Below are 15,039 nucleotides of genomic sequence, written 5' to 3' on the forward strand. Positions count from 1 at the left end.
GTGCGAATGAGCGGTGGCCACACTTTGCAATATGTAATGAATTGCTTTATCGGGTTACCAAAGTGAGAGAAAATGTGGTAGAGCAATTATTGGTACCCCAACAGTATAGACGCAAGGTCCTGGACCTGGCCCATGATGATGTTTTAGGGGGACACCTGGGAGTTGAAAAGACAGAGGCACGGATCACCGACCGGTTTTACTGGCCAGGTCTGAAAGCAGAGGTAAGGAGATACTGTACCTCTTGTCCCACCTGTCAGTTGACCGCTCCGGTGACCCACTTCCGGAATCCTTTGGTCCCTCTGCCCATAATTGAGGTCTCATTTGAAAGGATAGCCATGGATATAGTGGGTCCCTTGGTGAAGTCGGCTCGAAGTCACTCCTACATACTGGTGATTCTCGACTATGCCACCCGATATCCTGAGGCGCTACCCCTGCGGAATACCTCCTCTAAGGCTATTGCCCGGGAATTATTCCAGTTGTTTACACGGACTGGTTTTCCCAAGGAAATACTAACGGACCAGGGCACCCCGTTTATGTCGAGGGTTATGGCTGACGTGTGCAAGCTCTTCCGGATTAAACAGCTGCGCACATCGGTCTACCATCCCCAAACGGATGGGTTAGTAGAACGCTTTAATAAGACCCTTAAATCTATGCTTAAGAGAGTTGTACAAAGGGATGGGAAAGACTGGGACTGTCTGTTACCAGCTCTCCTGTTTGCTATCCGCGAAGTGCCCCAGGCCTCCACTGGGTTTTCGCCCTTTGAGTTGGTATATGGGCGGAGACCTCGCGGACTACTGGATTTTGTTAAAGAGGAATGGGAAAGTGAACCTAGTCAGCATAAGAGTGTTCTTGAATATGTTTCCCAAATGCAGGAGAGGATCCGAACTGTGTTGCCACTAGTCAAGGAACATTTACAAAAAGCCCAGGAGGCTCAATGACGAGTCTATAATAGGGCTGCTAAAATAAGGAATTTCCAAGTGGGGGATCGAGTAGCGGTGTTGATTCCCACTGTGGAAAGTAAATTCTTAGCCAGGTGGCAAGGCCCCTTTGAAGTTGTAGAAAAAGTGGGAGAGGTGAATTATAAAGTCCACCAACCGGGTAAGAGGAAACCCTATCAAATATATCATGTAAACTTGTTAAAGCCCTGGACAGAGAGGGAACCAGTGACCTCCCTGGCTAGTGCAAGATTGGAGCCTCGGGTTGGGGTGGAGAGTGTCCAAGTAGCAAATACCCTGTCTAAAACCCAAAGTCAGTCAGTACAAAAGGATGCCTTTTGGATTGCAAACTGCTCCAGCCACATTCCAGCGAGCAATGGATAGGATTTTACGACCTCACCGGAAGTATGCCTCAGTGTACTTGGACGACATAGTCATTTTTAGCAGAGACTGGGAATCACATTTGCCCAAAGTCCAGGCAGTGCTGGACTCTCTTTGGAAGGAGGGGTTTACAATAAACCCTGAAAAATGTGCTTTGGGAATGGAGGAGGTGAAATACCTGGGCTATATCGTGGGTAGAGGGGTGGTGAAACCTCAGGTCAGCAAGGTAGAGGCTATACAGAGTTGGCCCTGTCCCCTCACAAAAAAGCAGGTACGTGCATTCTTGGGCATGGTGGGATACTACAGGAGGTTTCTACCCAACTTTGCCACGTTGGCGGCTCCATTGACCGATCTGACTAAGGGTCGGAAATCGGTCATGGTGGAGTGGAATGCAGACGCTAAGAAGGCCTTTTTGGAGCTTACGTCGGCACTGTGCCAACACCCTGTCCTGGTAGCACCCAATTTTTCAAAAGAGTTTGTGGTCCAAACTGATGCTTCCGATGTAGGAATGGGAGCAGTGTTGTCTCAGGTTGTTCATGGAGAGGAGCACCCGGTAGTCTTCCTCAGTAGGAAGTTAACACCAGCGGAGAAAAACTACGCTATAATTGAACGAGAGTGTCTGGCCATTAAGTGGGCTCTAGAGTCCCTCAGATGTTACCTTTTGGGGAGGAAGTTTAGGCTGATTTCTGACCATGCCCCTTTAACATGGTTGAGACAGGGTAAAGGGAATAATGCCAGGGTTACTCGGTGGTTCCTGGCACTCCAGGAATTTAAATTTGTAGTGGAGCATAGGCCCGGGAGACTGCATCAAAATGCAGATGCCCTCTCCCGAGTCCATTGTTTGAGCTCCACTGTTGCCTCCACCTCCATGGCGTTGGGGCACAGGGGGGGGATATGTATAGGACGCCGTGGCTGGGTCCTGGAAGGACGCTATGTTTCCCCTCTGTTTGGACTGTGCTCCCTTTAAGGGAACAAAAAAGGGTTAACTCACCTGTCAGAGGAAGTGGGTTTAAAACAAGACAGGAAGTTAGAGAGGGTGTGGAGGAGTGTAGAGGAGAATGTGGATGGTGGATGGTGTTTTTTGGTGTGCAGCAATAGTGAACAGCAGTGTCCTGCCTGGAAGCCTCTTGCTAGGAGAATCTACCTGCAACAGAAACTAAGGACTGCTTAACTGCAATAGCAATTCTGGACTTTGCAAGTCGGTGAGACTGAAACCTTTTTCTTTTGTTTTGCTGCTGTAAAGCTATTTAAGTTCAATAAATCTCCTTTTGAGTGAAAAGCCTGTGTCCTGCGATCTAGCTGGTTCCCCAAACTTTACACTATGTTAACTCACTTCTTCTCAGGGAGCGACTAGCTTATAGCCACAGGAAAGCTGTGCAAACATTTGAGCTCATTTGGCAACCGTGGCTGGATGATCCCAATCTTGCCCCACCACAATTGGTGATGGACAGACTTCTGTACTAGAGACCCGCCATTGTTTTGGGGGGGGGGGGGCGAGAGAGAGGGGAGGAGGGAGGTAGGTGAAACAAGTTAGGTCATGTGTACAGGTAAAGCACTAGAATCCACATGATTCGATAGTTGAAGAAATGATTAATACTGATTAATACTAATACTGAAAGTGCTAGTTGGTATTTTAGTTGAAAAATCACAATATCTGTATTGCCTTCTGATATTGCTCATGTACTATGGATACTTGATGCAATTTGTATAACATGTTTATTCTTACACTTACTGGATGCAACTATTGTATACATTGAAAGAGCAATTTCTCAATAAAAAAGTTTTGATTAAAAAAAAAATACACCTATGATAACAGTTATAGACCCTTCATTTCTTTGTAAGTGGGCAAACTTACAAAATCTGCAGGGGATCAAATAATCAAATAAGTAATTATTTTCCCCACTGTATGTCCCTTGAACACCTGACAGTGCTCCTTGTATGTTTAGCCTCTCTATGTGGCTAGGCCATGAAAAAGTCTCACACATGTGGTATTGTTATACTCAGGAGGAGTAGCAGAATGTGTTTCGGGGTGTAGTTGCAAGTATGCATATGCCACGTGAGAGAAATAACCTGTTTATATGACAATTTTGTGAGAAAAAAAATATCTTCATTTGCAAAGAATTGTGGGAAAAAATTGCAACTTCAAAAAACTCACCATGCCTCTTACTAAATACCTTGGTTTTCAAAAATGGGTAATGTGGGGGGTATTTGTACAGTCCTGGCTTGTTAGTGTCTCAAGAAATGAGATACTGTAGGCCGTGTGATCAGATGTGATCAATTTTCAATGATTGGCACCATAGCTTGTAGATTCTATAACTTTAATAAAGACCAAAAATTATACACTGATTTGGGTTATTTTTACCAAAGATATGTAGCAGTATAAATTTTGGCCAGGATTTATAAAGAAAAATTACTAATTTGCAAAATTAAAAAATGTGTTTTATGACAAAATGTTGTCTTTTTTTATTTATAGATTAAATACCACCAAAAGAAAGCTCTATTTGTGTTAAAAAAAAAGGATAACAATGTCATATGGGTACAGTGTTGCTTGACTGAGTAATTTTCATTCAAAATGTGAGAGCACCGAAAGAAGAAAATTGATCTGGGCAGAAAGAGGGAATTAGTGCCCAGTAGACAAGTGGTTAAAGAATTGTCTCAGCCTGTGTTTGCAGTACGCATTTTAGGCACAGCAATTTTGGTGACAGAACAAATTGGAGTGGGGGTATTATAAATGAACACAGGCTAAGGTAAGTATTGGCCTAATGATTCAGGCTTCATTTTTGGGTTAACTAGTGTGGGAGATTAGCAACAAAAGGAAAGGGTAGAGTAGCAGGTTTCCTCCACACAAGAAGCAATTTTGGCAGAATGTGGGTAAAATCAAGGTCTCTGTTATGATTTAGGCCCATTTTTACACTTGTGCGACCTGAAAGTCAAGCAATTTTGCCACAACTTATGTGACTTGCAGCAATGCCTGTGTAAATCTTGAGGTCTATAGATCTCAAGTTGCATCAAAGTCAGCCCAAAGTAGTGCAGGGACTACTTTGGAGTTGCTGCGACTTGAAGTCACACAGATATGAACTGTACTCATTGGAAATCATGGGGTATGACTTGTCATGTGACTTTGCAGTCCCAAGCCGCAGAACAAGTCGCACAAGTGTGAAAGGGGCCTTACATAGTTCAAAAGTTTACCAGAGGGTTTAGGATTGTAACAATTGCTATACAGTAATACCAGGGCCAGATTTATACTTCCTGACAACCTAGACTAGCTGTCTTTTCCTGCATTTCTCCTACCTCAGTCAACTGTCTGGCATTAATATCAGACCTACAAGATATCATAGTTATACCAGGAGCATCAAGGCTTGGGGCAGAAAACCTGAAAGAGATGCAGCCCAATTTCCAAAAAAGTTGGGACCCTGTGTAAAATCTCCACAAAAACAGAATGCAATGATTTGCAAATCTCATAAACCCATACTATATCCACAATAAAAAAACACATCAAATGTTTAAACTGGAATAATGTACCCCTTTAACACAAAAATAAAGTAATTTTAAAATTCATAGCAGCAACACATCTCAGAAATGTTGGGACAAGGCAACAAAAAGCTGGTAAAGTAAGTAGTGCTAACAAAGAAGAGCTGAAACAACATTTTGCACTTAGGTTAATTGGCAACAGATCAGTAACATGATTGGGTATGACTATGAAAAACTCTCATTACATGCTATATAACAGTGTTCATACTCACAAAGCTACTAAAGTATTTGTTTTGTGATCCTGCCTTTAGCTGTCCTTCCCATATTCTGTGTCCCCACCTCAGGTTGAGATTGTGTAGACCAGCTGGTGTCCTCTACAGAGTATACTCAATTTCGGTTCGTTTCTAAGCTCTGCATTTCCTCCTTTTCCTTTTCTGCGCAGCAGATATGACTATAGAGTTAGAAAAGGGGGTGTATACAGAATGGAAAATTACACTCCCCTTCCTCTAATAGACGCCCCTTCCAAGGATATTTCCCTGCAGTGCCAAAGCACAGGGAAAGATTGTGTGACCGCACAATAGCGCTGCAGAAATTAAAGTGATTGTAAAGTCAGAAGGTTTTCTATACATTAAGATAAAAAAACCTTCTTTATGCTGCAGCCCCCTAATACTTACCTGAGCCCCATCTAGATCCAGCGATGTTGTAGGAGTGTCTTGGCTGCCCAGGACACCCCTTCTCATTGGCTGAGACAGCAGCGCGGCACCATTGGCTCCTACTGCTGTTAAAGTCAGTGAGCCAATCGGGAGAGAAAGGGGACGGGGTCGGGCCGAATGGACACACGGAGCTGTGGCTCAGCTCGGGTGCCCTCATAGCAATCTGCTTGCTGTGGGGGCACTCAACAGGAGGGAGGGGCCAGGAGCACCGAAGAGGGACCTGAGAAGTAGAGGATCTGGGCCACTCTGTGCAAAACCATTACACAGGGCAGGTATGTTTGTTACTTTTAACTAAAATAAAAATGAGACTTTACAATCAAGTTAAGGTACTTAGAAGCATTAGGAAAAAAAATATAGTGGCATTCAGTCTCTCTGAATAAAATATTATATTTTATCATTGCTCTAATTTTGAACTATGAAACAACGCATTTGAACCATGAAAGATTTCTAAATAAGCCCAAAATACAGGGTCATCTTAAAGCGGGATTCTGTCCCTGAAAAAAAAAATTAAAAGTCAGCAGCCACAAACACTGTAGCTGCTGACTTTAAATAAGTACTTACCTGTCCTGGGTGCCCGCGATGTCGGCCGCCCGAGGCTGACCCATCCCTTGGCTGTCGGATCCCGGCACCGCCATCCTAAGTAAGAGAAGCAGGCAGTGGAGCCTTGCGGCTTCACTGCCAGTTTCCTACTGCGCACGCGCGAGCGGCGCGACGATCTGTGAATGGCCCCGTGGTTTTCTGGGAACACACACAGTTCCCAGAAGGCAAGGGGGGCGCTCAGCTAGGAACAGAACATGCCGCGGAATAGGAAGAGGCAGATTAGGAAGACTGCCTAGCAACAAGGGTTCAGGTAAGTTTAAAAAATTTTTTTTTCAAATGTTTTTTTTTAATTTTTTTTAGGATTTTTGGTGAATTTTTTTTTTTCAGGGTGGCCCTCCACTTTAAGGTCCCAGTTGTACAACAGGTAATTGTTTTCCAGTTGGAGATGTTGTTCTGCAAACAATGTATACAGAGCAAACTATGGCAAAGCTACATCCAATCTTTGAACAATGGGCCATGTTTATCAGTAAACATTTTCTTAAACTGAAATTGTCTAAAGCCCGCCATAGATGGTTCAAATCTCAGCCGGTTCAGCAGGGACCAGCTGAGGTTAAAACCATGTATGGGCAGGCTGATTGTATCCAAGTTGATCGACTGATTAACTTGGGTACAACCAGCTTGTCGGGATTTTTCATGCAATTATTGCCAGTGGCTATAGCACTTTAAAAATTGTACATTTTTTTACTTTATTATAATTAATTGCTTTTATCGATTTTACATTATATGCGGTTTCTACTTTATTCCATTACGTTAGTCTATACAGTTTTCACTTTTTCCATGATATCAGTCAGTCAAGCTGGGATACCAGGAAAATCTCCTGTGTAGGGAGTCACAAGTGTGCCTGACCTAGTGGATATTCATTAGCATAGGTCCAGGCAAAAAGGTGAGGCACGGGGTGCGCATTGGAATTCTTTGAACACTATTCGTGTTGGTTCAAATTGTGGAATAGGAGGTATAATTTACACAGAAGGAACATACAATTGACTATAAACCTTTTCTTTCTTACTGATGGACTCATGGACTAATTTATGTGATAAAGAAGTTGCACATCACTGGTTGATAGTGTTTGTAGGCACATGTTATGTTTACATACAGTGGCGGCTGGTGCTCAAAATTTTTGGGGGGGCGCAAACAAACTGTGAAAAAATACTTAAAAAAAAAAAACATCAATTGCAGCCTCACTGTGCCCAGCAAATGCAGCCACTGTGCCCAGCAAATGCAGCCACTGTGCCCAGCAAATGCAGCCACTGTGCCCAGCATATGCAGCCGCTGTGCCCACCAAATACAGCCACTGTGCCCATCATGTGCAGCCACTGCGCCCACCAAATACAATCACTGTGCCCATCATATGCAGCCACTGTGCCCAGCATATGCAGCCACTGTGCCCACCAAATACAGTCACTGTGCCCATCATATGCAGCCACGGTGCCCACCAGCACCCCCAGTGTCTATAGCAGAGAGGTACCACAGAGCCCAGCTAACAAAAGAAGTTTCTAGCCTGTGTCTCCCAGGCTCACCGCTAACAATTTTATATTTATATAAGATATACTTTTTTTTTTTACTGTTTTCATGGATTGTTGCATTTTTTAAGTCATTTTAAGTCAGATATTTACATTACATGTAGCCAGTGACATCACTGGCGCATGCACTCTGAAGGAAGGGCCCCCTGGGCCCTTCCTTCAGAGCCCTGTGCTGTGACCTGCGGCTCCTGCGCGCATGGCCAGGAGTGACGTCATTGAGGCTCCGGCCAGCCGCAGAGCCGGAGTCCGCAAACCTGGAGACAAGACGGGCGAAGATGGAAGTGGCCTCCAGCGAAGACATCGCATTGCTGGAAGGCTTCAATTTCAGGTAAGTTTCACATAATGTGTTAGTATGTGATGCATACTAGAACATTATGCCTTTACATTGCAGGTAAGAAGAAAAAAAAGCATCCAGTGGTTTACAGCTTTAAGGGGTATGGTGGTTTAAGTATTAAGGATTGGTTTAGTTTAGTTAAGGGAAGGTTACGTGTTCATTTTAGGTAACAGGTTAAATGTTAAGATGAATTGTGGGAACAGGCTAAGTGATAAGGTGATGCAGTATTATGGATAGGTAATATGTATGTGAAGGGAGGTACGTAGGAAAATTCTGTATGCTCTTAGCTTTGCTTCCAAATTTCCTGCACTAGTTTATGGGACTTCCCTTTGCCCCCTCTAAATTACTAATATTTTACCTGACACCTCCTTATTTCATATTTCCCAGCAGTCCCACATTTTCACCCTATTATTGCTGTTTCCCATGTACAGGGGCTGTGTCCTGCCAAAGTTTTGCCGCTGTACACTGTGCCAACAACTCATTCTGACCCCTTAAAAATTGTCCCTCTTTGTCAAGTTCAAAAGTTGGAAGTCATGTTATTTCCAATGAGTTGATCTCTAGCTATAGAGAGGCTAAACACAGGAGTAGTTGTGGCGCTAAGATGGTAACTGCAATGTGTTAACTAAAGTCAGCATTGTAAGTAAAGACGCACTCACTTATTTAAGCCTGGTACACAGGGGCCGAATATTGGCCGGTTCAATAGAACTGGCTGACATTCGGCTTGTGTGCATGCTGGAAAACCAGCATCTGATCAGCAACCAATTGGTGCTGACAGCCAATGGCTTGGCTGTCAGCACTAACCGATGTGTTCTGGCAGGGAAGAGGGGAGGGCAGTCCTCCTGTCAGAACACAATATCTCAGTGGGGGGGGGGGGAGGACAGAGGAGCTTGGGAGGAGCTCGCAGTACTTAAAATTGCTCCTCCCAAGCTCCTCCCTTTTTTTTATTTTCGTTCAGCCTCCTGGGTTGATCGGAAAAAAGACTGATAGTGTGTACTAGGCATTACATATTTACATTGAATTACATGTAACAACAGCCTGCTCTGAATGTACAAAACAATTCTGACCCACAGGTAGGAGTCTCAGTTTTAGAAGACAAAAAAAAAACAAACCTGCTTATTCCTTTGTACACTGTTGCATAGGAACCTTCACCTAGTTTCTCCAGGTTCAGATAGGAAGATGCAGTACCAAAAGGAAGTCCCTTTCTCTGCTGTAAGCAAAAAAGACACATGAAATTAAAAAATGAAATATGGGAGCCTTAGCTTTACTTCCCACTGGCAAACATGTGCCCATTCACTGAACAAGCTGAATATGAAAAGGAGCGTAACTGCAGTGGTGGCAAGAACAAAAGTGTGCATTGGTACAGTGACTGCGAGAGCAGGGGCGGGCATCTGTTCAGTGGCGATTGAAGGAGGAGCATGTGGGAGGGGAGGATAGGGGTCAAATGCAGTGGTAAGAGTAAAGGATAGTGTGCACAGTGGGTGGGGGGGGGTTCAGGCATGGTCATGAGAAAAGGGCTTCAGGCACAGTGCTGATGAGAGTGAGTGGGAAGAGTTGCAGGCTCGGTGCTGAGATTGCTGTGGATTTATTATCTATTTATTATAGGTATTTATATAGTGACAACAATGTATGCAGCACATTACCTATTGTACATTCACATCAGTTCCTACCCTCAAGGAGCTTACAATCTAAGGTATGGCTGTTGTGAATGGTACTGGTCCACATTTAAATGCCAATGTTACTGTATGGATCTGCTGCCCTCTACTGTCTCTAATTGTAAGTGGCTGTAGGGTTATTTATGCACATCACATCCTTCCTTCCCTGCTTGCTGGGTTAAAACCCCAGATTGGAGGACTTTGATATCTTTATAAAGAGGGGTTTTCAGGAAGAACACTGAGAGTGAACTGAGCTACATGTACATTTTCTGCTGTTGTATCTTCACCCAGACAAGAAGAGGCTATTATGCAAGTATTCCTAAGATCTAATAGTTTAACTGCTGCTGCTGAATGTATATCTAAATCCTTGTGGCAGATCTCTGTGACAGAGTATCTCTGTCCTGTCTTTGTAAATATTTCACATGCACAGTGCCAGATAGCTAGGACTGTGCTACTGTATATATGTAGTGGTCAGTTTGCTGTATATTAGTATGTGAACCTGTTTATTGCAATAGAATTTATAAACCATTCTTGTTATTTTAGAAACTTCTAGAGAGTGTCTAAAGCACAGGGTAGTTAGGCAGACCCTGAGTTCCATTGCAACATCACAGTTTCTATAGATGAGAAATTCTGTTCCAGGCTGGTTGGACAACAGTTGAAGGATACCCCCTTGACCTCTGACCTTGTCTTCAGGTCTCCGACACAAATGACAGACACCGCATCATCCTCAGGAGCCCCTGCAACTAGACTTTGCTGCAACTTTTATCCAGAGCTATCGCTATTGGTCACTAAATAAACCCAAGTATATGTGCACAATTCCACTAGGATTCCTATTGGACCCTTTGCTGATACCTGTTTGTCCATTGCATGTATGTACTGTTATTAACTACCTCCCGCCCGCCATATAGACCAATTACGGCAGGCGAGATGCTCTGTTGTTCTGGGATGACGTGATGTGACGTTACCCCAGTCTCACCATGCAGTGCAGTGATCGCAGGTGCGCTGTGTCACTGGGACACAGCGTGACCCCGATCTCGGTACAGAATCGATGGTGTGGCTCTTTACCCATGTGATCAGCTGTGTCCAATCACAGCTGATCACATGTAAACAAGGAAATGCCGGTTATTGGCTCTCCCCGCCTCACACTGACAGAGTGTGAGGAAAGGAGAGCTGATCAGCAGCATCTCCTCACAGGGGAGACCTTTACAGGTAATCAGGGCACTGATCATCAGTGCCCATATTATTAGTGCAGCCCCTGCAGTGATGCCAGTCTGTGCCCATCTGTGATGCCAATCTGTGCCCATCAGTGCCTCCAATCTGCGCCCATCAGTGATGCCAATTTGTTCCCATCAGTGAGGCCAATTTGTGCCCCTCCGTGATGCAAGTCAGTGCCAGCTCATAAGTGACGCCCATAAGTGTTGCCCATCAGTGCTGCCTATCTGTGCCACCTATCATTGCTTATAAGTGCTGCCTATCAGTGCTGCATATTGGTGCCTCCTCATCAGTGCCACCTCATCAATGCCCATCAGTGCCCATTAGTGCAGCCTCATCAGCGTACATCAGGAGAAAAAATACTTATTTACAAACTTTTCAGACAGAAACTAACAGAAAACTTCTTTTATTTCAAAATTTTCTGTCTTTTTTTGGTTTTTTAGAAAAAAATAAAAAAACCCAGTAGTTATTAAATACCACCAAAAGAAAGCTCTATTTGTGTGAAAAAAAATTATAAATATTTCATTTGGGTGCAACATTGCATGACCGCACAATTGTCATTCAAAAAGTTACAGCGCTGAAAGCTGAAAATTGGCCCGGGCAGGAAGGAGGTAAAAGTGCCCTGTATTGAAGCAGTTAATCTCCTCTTATATAAAGCTTGTATTATTTCTATACTGTTGTACATCTATATGCCAATGGGTAATGTTATATGCAGTCTGCAGTAATTTTTCTCCCAATAACTGGTTAATTTCCCAGAAAGTGAATCCCAGAAAGTTCCCAGAAAGTGAATCCCGCTCTGTTCACAGAGGCCCTGTCCTTCAGCAGCCAGAAACTGGAGCAGCTGTACATGGCAACCATTCAGCTTCCATCTTTCATTTTTAAAGCTTATCCACTTCAGCCCCGGAAGAATTTACCCCTTCCTGACCGGGCCATTTTTTGTAATACGGCACTGCGTCGCTTTAATTGCGCAGTCGTGCGACGCTGTACCCAAACAAAATTTATGTAAATTTTTTCCCACAAATAGAGCTTTCTTTTGGTGGTATTTGATCATCTCTGCATTTTTTTTTTTTTTTTTTTGCGCTATAAACAAAATAAGACCGACAATTAAAAAAAAAACACTATTTTTAACTTTTTGCTATAATAAATATCCCAAAATTTAAAAATACAACAAAACAAATTTCTTCCTCAGTTTAGGCCACTATATATTCTTCTACATATTTTTGGTAATAAAAACCGCAATAAGCTTATATTAATTGGTTTGCGCAAAAGTTATCGCCTCTACATAGGGGATAGATCTATGGCATTTTTATTATTATTATTTTTTTTTACCAGTAATGGCGGCGATCTGCGATATTTATCGGGACTGCGACATTGCGGCGGACAGATCGGACACTTTTGACACTTTTTTGGGACCGCTGACATTTATACAGCGATCAGAGCTAAAAATAGCCACTGATTACTGTATAAATGTCATTGGCAGGGAAGGGGTTAACACTAGGGGGCAATCAAGGTGTTAAATGTGTTCCCTCAGGGTGTTCTAACTGTAGGGGGATGGGACTGCCTGGAGGAGGAGAACGATCATTGATCCTATATACTAGAAACACACCATCTGTCGCCTCTCCCCTGCCAGAACAGGGATGTGTGTGTTTACACACACATCCCTGTTCTGGCTCAGTCAGGAGCGATCGTGGTGCCCGGCGGACTCCGCGGCCATCGGGCACGCGCATGGGCTCCTCAGTGACATGGCGCACAAGAGCCCCCCCACTATACTCCTTGAAGCGGCCTCCATACAGGTAAGGCAATTCGCGCAGGGGAGCCATTCTGCCGCTGTCAAACGGCGGGCGGTCGGCGAGAGGTTAACTGAACAAGCTGAAGATAGAAGTTGATTGGTTGCCATGCACATCTTCACCAGTTTTGATAAATACCCCTCACTGTGTATATTCCTGGGGTAAGGAATTGATGATATTATAAATCCATAATAATTATTTCCAAAACTATTAAACCTTCTACATTATTATTTTGAACATGCAATCTCTACATGAAGCTGAACCCAAAACTTAATTTTGCTCCTGTATTCTTTTTTTACAATAAAAAAAGGATAGAATAGAATAAGATTAGTCTGAAGATCAAGGGTAGTTACTGGCCAATCACGGTTATTCGAGCTCTTGCTCCAAGGGAGTAATTAACAGATTCTAAAAACAGTAAATGCTACAAGCAGTGTCCAGTTTCTTTTGGCATCTGTTGAATCTCCCCCATATGTAAAGGAGGTGTAATCCACACTTTTTTCTTTATATTTTCATTTGACAGCTACATTGTGAGGGTCATGAGCCAAGCACAATGTGCTGCAGTTTTGAAAAGCATCACGTAAAAAATGCAGAGGTGCATTACCTCCTAATATGTATGGATACAGCTGTTAGCTCAGCTCTTAATTGGGCTTTGCAATGTATTCACTCTTGAGAAGAAAATAATAAGGGAAATACATTTTTTTTTTAAATGACTGAAGTTCTTAAGGCGGTTGTAAACCCTATTTGTGATTTCTGACCTGAGCACTTATATCTGTAGTGTTGGGTGGAGAAGATGTACTGTGCGTACATCTTCCCCACCCAACATACCTTGCCTAACAGCACATTCAACACTCTCCTCTTTTGAATTGGCTACTACTGAAGAGGTTACAAAACTTTTCTCAGATGCCCACTTAACCAATTGTCCCCTGGATCCTGTTCCCTCACAACTACTACGGTCACCCTCTTCTTCTATCCTGTGCTCCCTCACTCACATCTTCAATCTCACCCTCTCTAGTGGCACCGTCCCCTCCCCTCTAAAACATTCGCAGATCACTCCCATACTTAAAAAGCCCTCACTGGACCCTACCAACCTGAACAACTTAAGACCCATCTCATTGCTCCCATTCACCTCTAAACTTCTAGAACGCTTAGTCTACAACCGTCTTAGCTCCTATCTCAGTGAAGATAATCTTCTTGACCCTTTACAGTCTGGCTTTCACTCACAGCACTCCACAGAAACTGCCTTACTAAAACTCACTAACGATTTACTAACTGCTAAAACCAACAGCCAGTACACCTCCTCCCTTGGTCACTTGATAACCGCCCACGGCTTCCAATACCACTTATACGCTGATGACACCCAAATCTATCTGTCTACTCCTCACCTCACTCCTTCAGTCTCCTCTCGCATTACTAACTTACTAACTGTCATATCAGCATGGTTGTCGCATCACTTCCTTAAACTAAATCTCTCTAAAACTGAGCTATTAATATTCCCCCCCGCCCATGCCCCCCTCCACGACTTTTCCATCAAAATCAACAATGCAACCATCAGTGCCTCCCCTCACGCCAGGGTACTAGGTGTAATCCTAGACTCTGACTTGTCATTTCAGCCTCAAATCCAATCGTTGTCAAAAGTATGTAGAATTCACCTCCGTAACGTCTCTAAAATTCGCCCCTTTTTAACAAATGAAACCACCAAGCTCCTCATTCACTCCCTTGTTATCTCTCGCCTTGACTATTGCAACTCCCTTCTCATTGGCCTGCCTCTCCATAGGCTATCCCCTCTTCAGTCTATCATGAATGCTGCTGCCAGACTTCTCCACCTTACCAACCGCTCAGTGTCTGCCAACCCTCTCCTCCAATCCCTACACTGGCTCCCAATCACCCAGCGAATTAAATTCAAAATACTAACCACAACATACAAAGCCATTCACAACTCTGCCCCGAGCTACATCACCAATCCAAATATCACCCAAATCGTCCTCTCCGCTCTTCTCAAGACCTCCTACTCTCAAGCTCTCTCGTCTCCTCCTCTTATGCTCGTCTCCAGGATTTCTCCAGAGCCTCTCCCATCCTCTGGAACTCGCTACCGCCACCTGTCTGGCTATCCCCTACTCTTGCTACCTTCAGGCGATCCCTGAAAATTCATATCTTCAGGAAAGCCTATATCGTCTCTAACTAATCTTTTACCACTTCCATCAGCTCATTCCCCACAGTTACAACCTTTTGTACCACCTGCCCCACCCTATTAGATTGTAAGCTCTTCTGAGCAGGGCCCTTCTAATCCTCCTGTATCTTATTGTATTATAACTGTATTGTCTCCCTTTCATATTGTAAAGCGCTGCGTAAACTGTTGGCGCTATATAAATCCTGTATTATAATAATAATAGTTACATAGTTAGTAAGGTTGAATAAAGATACTAGTCCATCCAGT

General features: G+C 43.6%; 1 protein-coding gene across 4 annotated transcripts in view; it reads right to left on the reverse strand.

Annotated features, from left to right (window-relative positions):
• CDK15 (cyclin dependent kinase 15) overlaps positions 1-15,039 on the reverse strand; it is a 438,173-nt gene that overhangs the window by 338,779 nt on the left and 84,355 nt on the right. For all 4 annotated transcript variants that reach the window (XM_073633297.1, XM_073633299.1, XM_073633298.1 and 1 more), the window contains one exon: positions 9,064-9,161. In XM_073633297.1, the coding sequence (XP_073489398.1) occupies positions 9,064-9,161 (98 nt within the window). The remainder of the gene's footprint in view (positions 1-9,063; positions 9,162-15,039) is intronic.

Source organism: Aquarana catesbeiana, linkage group LG06 (assembly GCF_042186555.1).
Source record: "Aquarana catesbeiana isolate 2022-GZ linkage group LG06, ASM4218655v1, whole genome shotgun sequence".
Lineage (NCBI taxonomy): Eukaryota > Metazoa > Chordata > Amphibia > Anura > Ranidae > Aquarana > Aquarana catesbeiana.